Source organism: Suncus etruscus, chromosome 14, assembly GCF_024139225.1.
Source record: "Suncus etruscus isolate mSunEtr1 chromosome 14, mSunEtr1.pri.cur, whole genome shotgun sequence".
In the NCBI taxonomy this organism is placed as follows: domain Eukaryota; kingdom Metazoa; phylum Chordata; class Mammalia; order Eulipotyphla; family Soricidae; genus Suncus; species Suncus etruscus.
Window position 1 is genome coordinate 16,020,928 of NC_064861.1, and position 7,981 is coordinate 16,028,908.

The following is a 7,981-nucleotide window of genomic DNA, read 5'->3' on the forward strand; positions in this document are numbered from 1 at the left end:
AAAAGACACACACACACACACACACACACACACACACATAAGTAAGTGAAAACAGAAAAGGCTATATGCAAAGAGTTACATGCAATGATATTCAGCTTGGCCCTTCCCATACAACAAAAATCCTCAAGGTCTTCAAAGCATTTGGAAAGTAAAGGAACCCAAACCTTCAAGATCATATTGATTTCAATATCCAGAATCACGTCTCTATGGTAAGTACCCTTTAGTACAACTAAAGTATGTGATCACAGAGTAATAATGTAATTTACAGTTACTCATGTTTGAATATTCACTTCTAAATGAGATCTATATGAAAATCTCCCTGTGTAAATATTTAGTATCTATTTAGTATTGGCAACAATAATATGCAATAACATGATGTTTTGAAAACTGTTCATGTCATAAACAACTGAAACTTTCAAATAACCAAAGATGGAAAAATAAGTTGGAATTAATAAAATTATCAAAAGAAAATACATATTCCTGGTCTTTCTAAAAAGCTAACTAATGGAAGGCAAAAAAAAAAATAGAGATTGTGTAACTTTTCTAATATGTAGGAACTTTCTTCAGGGATAGACTACTCATAACATTAACCAAAGTAACTTTTGCAAGTTTCATTTTTTTTTAATAATTACATTTAGACCTGAGACCTCCAAGAAAAACTCATTTAGGAACTTTCCTATTTGGGAGACTGGGTAGGATGGTACAGGGAAACAGAGCACTGAGTACAGAGTACAGAGAACTGTTCAGGGCTACTCCCTGACCCTGCACTAGGTGGTACGTCAACATCAAACCAAGGTCCAGCTGCGAAGCATATATGGTAACAGCCTTCATCTCAGTACTGTCTCTTCCAGTCCATTTTCCTATATTAAGAGAAATAATGAAAAGCATTATTTCAACTGCTTTGAAAGAGTTAACTTTAGGAGCTGGAGCAGTAACATAGTGAGGTAGAGCACTTGCCTTGTACCCTACTGATCAGGATTTGATCCTCAACATACCATATGGTCCCTTGAGCCTACCAGGAGTGACCCCTGAGTGCCAATAAGTGTGATCCAAAAACCAAAAGTAAAAAATTTACTTTAATATATTGTCCAATTGGTAAACAAATGTCTTTTTGGGGGGGGGACATACCTGGCAGCACTTAGGGGTTACTCCTAGCTCTGTGCTCAGAAATCGCTCCTGGCAGGCTCAGGGGACCATATGGGATGCTGATGATAAAATCCAGGTCTGTCCCCTCAGATGAATGGAATTGGCTTGAGTACACAGAGAATGTTTCCCAGACATACAATCACCTAATTTTTGATACAGGAGCAAGAAATCCTAAATGGAACAAAGAAAGCCTCTTCAACAAGTGGCAATGACACAACTGGTTAACCACTTGCAAAAAAGCGAACTCAGACCCTCCACTAACACCATGTACAAAGGTCAAATCCAAATGAATTAAAGACCTTGATATCAGACCTGAAACCATAAGGTATATAGAACAACATAGGTAAAACATTCCATGACACTGAGACTAAAGGCATCTTTAAGGAAGAAATAGCACTCTCCAAACAAATGGAAGCAGAGATAAACAGATGGGAATATATTTAGCTGAGAATCTTCTGCACCTCAAAGGAAATAGTGCCCAGGATACATGAGCCACCCACTAGTGGGAGAAACTATTCACCCAATACCCTTCAGATAAGGGGCTAATATCCAAAATATACAAGGCACTGATGGAACTTTACAAGAAAAAAGCATCTAATCCCTTCAATAAATGGAGAGAAGAAATAAACACTTTGTCAAAGAAGAAATACAAATGGCCAAAACACACGTACAAAATGCTCCACATCACTAATCATTAGGGAGAGGCAAATCTAAACAAGTAGGAGGTACCATCTCACACCACAGAGATTGACATACATCACAAAGAATGAGAACAATCAGAGCAGGTGGGGATGTGAAGAGAAAGGAACTCTCTCATTCACTGCTGGTAGAAATGCAATCTAGTCCAACCTTTATGAAAAGCGATATGGAGATTCCTTCAAAAACTGGAAATTGAGCTCCCATTCAATCCAGCTACACCACTCCTAGGAATATGGCCTAGGAACACAAAAATACAATACAAAAATCCCTTCCTCACATCTCTATTCATTGCAGCTCTATTTACAATAGCCAGTCTCTGGAAACAACCAAGATGCCCTTCAACAGATGAATGGCTAAAGAAACTGTGGTACGTATACACAATGGAATATTATGCAGCCAACAGGAGAAATGAAGTCATGAAATGTTCCTATATATGGATATACATGGAAGCTATCATGCTAAGTGAAACAAGTCAGAGGGAGAGAGATAGACACAGAATAGTCTCACTCATCTATGGGTTTTAAGAAAAATATAAGACATTTTTGCAATAACTCAGAGACAAAAGAGATGAGGGCTGGAAGGTCCAGCTCACGATATGAAGCTCACCACAAAGAGTGGTGAATGCAGTTAGAGAAATAACTACACTGACAACTGTCATAACAATGTGAATGAATGAAGTAGAGAGCCTGTCTGAAAGACAGGCAGCGGGGGAGGAGGGAGATTTGGGAAATTGGTGATGGGAAGATTGCATTGGTAAAGGCGGATGTACTTTATATGACTGAAACCCAACTACAATCATATATTTAATCAAGATGTTTAAATAAAAATATTTTTTAAAAATTTAAAAAATACCCGGGCCTGTCCCAAGTCAGTTACCGCTATGCTATCACTCCAGCCCCGGTAAACAGATGCCTTCATTAACTATGCTTCTTCTTCTTTGGGAGCTCATTCCTAGTTCAAGGTTCACTCCTGATGGAGGGGACCATATGTATTACCCCCACCACACCTGAGAGCAATCACCCACGTTGGCTGCATAACAGGCAAGCACTTGCTGTACTACGTATGTCTCCAGTCCTCAATGTACTTTCAGTTCAGCCTACCTATCTCCGTATTTGATCTCTGACATTCTTCCAAACACCCCTATAATAAAGCAAACATGGGGACTATTTTCTTTATTTTTTACCCTGGGAAAAGCTAATAGGTTGTGCTGTTAATGAATCTTAGACATAATATTTTTTGTTTGTTCGTTTTTGGTTTGGGGCCGCATCTGGCTGTGCTCGGGGGTTACTCCTGGCTCTGCATTCAGGAATCACTTCTGGCAGTCTCAGGTGCCATATGGGATAGCAGGGATAGAAGCTGAGTCAGTCACATGCAAGGCAAATGCCCTCAAATATAACTCGGGCCCTTTAAATATAATCAAAACTTTCTTCGCATGCACTTGAGCTGGGGTAAGTGGCTGGGGTAACTAAGAGATCAAGGTATCCCCATTTTTCTGGGTGATACCTATGAGCCTCTGGTAGCACACCTTACCAGTCCATGCGGCTCTTGTCTAAGCCTGTTTTCAAACTATCGTCTAATTCAGCAGAAAGTCTAATAATCTTTCCCTTCTGTCCTTTGCCATCTGACAGGAGGCCCGCACCCCGTTCTTACGGGGACAACAATTCCTAATGGGAGCTTCAAGAATCAGATCTGGATCTAGCACAGAGAATCTGCTCAGGAATCAGTCATCGGAAGGTCGCTTTCTGAATTTGACCTCTTCTGGCCATCGGCTCCTGAGTCTACTTGTACTCCAGCCAAAGAGGAGGGAACTTTCTACTTATCTCCATTCTTTGCCCAGCTTCAAGATACAAAGTTCTATGCAGCTTCCAAGTGGGCTTTGCATGAGAAAGTACTATGCACGAGAAAGTACTTTGCAGGAGAGATCCAGTTTGGGGAGGTAGGATACAAAACCCACATCCAAAGCAATGGAGCAAACCCCGAAATGCAGAGGCACAGGAAAGGGACCTCAAGTGAGCACCTGGCAGAACCCAGCTGTGGCCTTCAGAAAGAAGGGACAGACACCCGCCCGCGGGGGGTTCGGGCCTGCAATCCCGGGGCTCTCCGGCACCCTGGGGTGCTCCCGCCCCTCGTTAGCCCGCGAAAGTGGGGCGTGTGCCGGCCACCTCCATTCATCGCCGAGGGGATGGGAGGGCTGCGAGCGCGCCGGGGGAGCCCCCAACCCACGCGCGCCCTCGCCCGCGCCCAGACGTGCCCGGAGCCCAGGGGATCAGAAGGAGGCGCATCCGGCCCACTTCCTGCAAGCGCGGAGCAGGCCGTGTAGCCTCGGGGAGCCCCGGCCCGGCGCCCCGCCGGCACGATACGTGGCGCTGCCCGCTAGGAGCCGGGTGCGCCGGGCAGAAGCCCCTCCCCGCCACCCCGCCGCCGCGCACCCACCTTTCTCACTCGGCGGGCCGTGTAGAGCCCCAGCCCGTCCTGCACCCGGGACGCCTTGAGGACGAATCGGTCCGGCACGTACATCCCCAGCATGGTCCCTCCCGGCCGCCGCGCGCCTCGCACTTCCAAAGTTGGGGGCTCGGTGGATGGGGCGGGCCAGGCCGGCCGGGCCGGAGGAAATGGAGTTTTCCTCCCAGAATCCCCACCTCGGTCCCCGGCGATTGCACGAACCCCCGGGGCTCAGCCCCTCCTCGGCCCGGGGCTGGCTCGGCCCGGAGCCGCTGCCGCCGCCACCGCTGCCTTTGCCGCCGCCGGGGCGCCGGGGGCGCGGGCCCGGACGCTGCGGGCGCCCGGACGCCGCGCCCTGATTGGCCCGGAGTGGGCGCCTCGGACCCGCGCCCAGGCTCGGAGCCGCGAGCCGGGCTAAGCCGGGGCTTCTGAATGCTCAGTTCTGGTGGGCGCTGGCCCCGCTCCGAATCTTTCTTTCCGCCCTGGCGAAGGGGATCGGACCTCCGGATGCAACTCCAAAGGGGCCAGCCAGGACTGAACCTGGGCCCCCCCACCCCCAAACTCAGCTTGAGCCAGTTTCAGCCAAGTTCCCCAAAGCATCTTCCCGCCCGAGTCCTCACTCGGAACCACCCCAGAATCTAGGAAATTTCGCTCTTTTTTGGATTTTCTTTCTTTCTTTTTTTTTTTTTTTCCATGCAGTTTTCTCGAAACTTCAGCTTGCAAAGGACCAATTGAGTTTGCTGATGAGTTTACAGGGAATGGGGATGGATCCCAGGGAAGGAGATGGGTCCCGGGGGAAGGGGACAGATCCCGTGTTGCAACTTCACTCATTACGTATCATGCACCGTGCAAGTCAGATCTTTGGTGCCCAGAGCCCGGAATCCGGATTACCAAATGCAAAACAGTGAAATGCTTCATCTGAAATGATTGTTTGCTATGTTGCTCAGAAGGCGCCTTCTATTTTTAAGTGATCAAAGTAAAATAAGCTGCCATTACATTGTTATTAAAGATATGTACCGTCTTTATATACATTTACAACTAGGTTTACATGTTTTAGGGAGGGCAGTATTACCACTCCATGCCACCACTGAGCCAAGGAAGGGCCTATTGACTCTTCATTGCCATTCCCACTTGGTGAAAATTCAGTTCTGTTGTCAGTCTGAAGATTTTTTCACTGAACATGGAATTGTTCCTTTCTTTTGTTTTGGAGGATCTGGGGGCCACCCAATGGTGCTCAGGGTTTACTCTTGTCTCTAAACTAAAATATCACTCCTAGGGGGTACTCAAAGTGGTGAAGCTGGAGATCAAGCCCAGATCAATGCTTGCAAGACAAGCACCCTAACTTCTATACTATGGCTCTGGCTCCCTGTTCAGTTTGCTTCATATGTTGGGCTCATTCCATATGAACTCTTCCTCTTTCCGTAATAGGGGAAACTGAATGAAATAAAAACAATTGTAGGAATCTACAATTCGGCGATCTTGATACTTAATAAATGCAATTGTTGATTGCAAACATGGATTGGATATACATGATTACATAATTCCATTTACACTCGATTATTTTCAACCCTCCTATTTCTTTTTAGCTCCCCCTAACCTACTCAAACGGAAGATAAAGCGAATGAAGACCTTTATGACAATCCAATTAAGCGTTTTCTTTAAGAACATTTTCTCTTTATTAGAAAAATATATGTATAGCCAAGAAGCATAAGGAAAAAGTGCTTATTGTCACTCGTGATTAGGGAAATGCAAATCAAAGCAATTAAATATTATCCCATGCCTATAAGAATGGAAAAAGTTTGGAAACAGCCAGCATTGGCAAAGCTGTGGCGAGAAAGGAACCCTTGTCTGCTGTTCGTAGGAATATCATCTTGTCCAGACTCTATGAAAAGCAGTATGGAGATCTCAACAAATAATAGAAATAGAGCTCCCAGCAATACCACTTCTTGGCATCTATCTCCAAAACACGAAGACATTAATTTGAAAAAATGAGTACTGGTGTCCTGGAGCTTCCAAAGCCAAATGAGCTCAGTGCCACTGGTTCCTGCTGATACCAGGCCCCAGTACAGAGTGGTCTGTGGTTTTTCTTCAGGACACTGGGTTCTTTCCAAGCACAGTCTTTCTGCTCTGGTCCTGAAACCACATAGCCTTGTCAATATTGTCCAAAATTGTGTCATGTTGTTTTGGGCATAGAAGTTTTCATAGCTTTTGAACATTAGAGAGGGATAAACAAGTATTTGGGTTTTAGAGTGAAACTCCTTATTCAGAGAGGACCCTTGCTGGGGCCTATCTCCTTCTTGGTTGCCCACAATGTTTCTGGAAAACCATGTTGCCAACTTGGGGATACTGTTCTTTCTGAATCTGAAAAAAGTAAAAAAAGAAACTTTCCAGGACTGTTACAACAGACAGTCTAATTCATTAAAGCATGAAATGTTCTTTTTTTATCTATTTCATGGGATGTACTGAAGAGCTGCTAAAACATGGAAACTAATAATAAAAAGCTCTTAATAGTAATCCCTTACACAAGGAAAAATCAAAATACACAATATTGACTGGAAATTTGATTTTGAGGCAAGTAGCACGGTGAGTCATTCCATGAAACTTTGAAAGCTAGAGAGTGACCTTTCAATAGTATCTCTGAAAAATGGGAAATTAAAAGTCTGCTTTCTATCAAGAGTTTAAATTCGGTCTTAAAAATAAGCTTAAAAAATAAAATATTGATATGAAAGTAGTATCCTGTTCTCAATTTGATTATTTTAGAAAATACTGCTCTTCCATGACATGAGAATTAATACCAAATACATTTCTCCTTACTTTCAAATTTTACTTTTGTAGGAGATGGGTTTTTCTAAAAACCTATGACTAAAGAAACTTGTGATGTGCCTAAAGAAACTTGTGATTGACTTCAAACTTATACAGTGCTGTAAGTCCTATTTGGTTTATTTTACTTTTTCATTACAGGAAAGATTTGACTTAAAACTCCATATTAATTTATTACTTTTACCACCCATACTGCCTAATTATTTTGATTGTGTCACCATTATTAATGATTATTTTCTTTTTTATTAATAATTATTTTCCACTGTCCTGCTAGAATAAAAGCCTAGTAGAAAAAAAACCAAAAACACTGAGATTTATTTGTCTTTAGTTTGCTGAGAGTCAGAGGGATTTGCTAGTGAAAGAATATCAAAACCAAAGTTCTCAAGGAAAAAAATAATAATGATGATTTATTTAGTACGGCTCAAAAAAAAGAAAATGTTCTTGAAAATAAAATTCAGAAGGGGATTGTCAGATTGTCTCTCTGAAGCCATCACTCCTTAGCATGAATTCCGCAAGAACAGTAAAACCATAGGAAAAAAACCCAGAAACCTGAAAAAATAAAGGCAGGATATTAAATTTTCTATAATCCCTGGGTTTTTTATGATGACACTAAAGACTTATATGTGGTACTAGAGAAGAATCATAAAACCATTTCATTAGAAGAAACCTAGAAGTTGTTGAGGGTAGAGTGGGAAACATTAGGGAAAAAAGAAATACAAAGGAGAAATCAATGTGAACTATGGAGTGGGGTGTGGGAGAGAAGTTGAGCCAATGTGAGAGGCGGAACCAATGGTAATAGTTTCCATGGGCTGAGGATTTATTGGCCAGATACTATACTAGATTCTTCTCCACTAACCTAAAGTTCAAAACGCCT

At 43.3% G+C, this 7,981-nt stretch overlaps 1 protein-coding gene across 1 annotated transcript in view; it reads right to left on the reverse strand.

The window, feature by feature from the left end:
- The window catches only part of PRDM5 (PR/SET domain 5), a 166,003-nt gene extending 161,485 nt beyond the window's left edge, over positions 1-4,518 (reverse strand). The window contains exon 1 of the mRNA XM_049786905.1: positions 4,279-4,518. Coding sequence (XP_049642862.1) covers positions 4,279-4,371 — 93 coding nt within the window. The 5' untranslated portion in view covers positions 4,372-4,518. The remainder of the gene's footprint in view (positions 1-4,278) is intronic.
- Between the last annotated feature and the right edge of the window lie 3,463 nt (positions 4,519-7,981).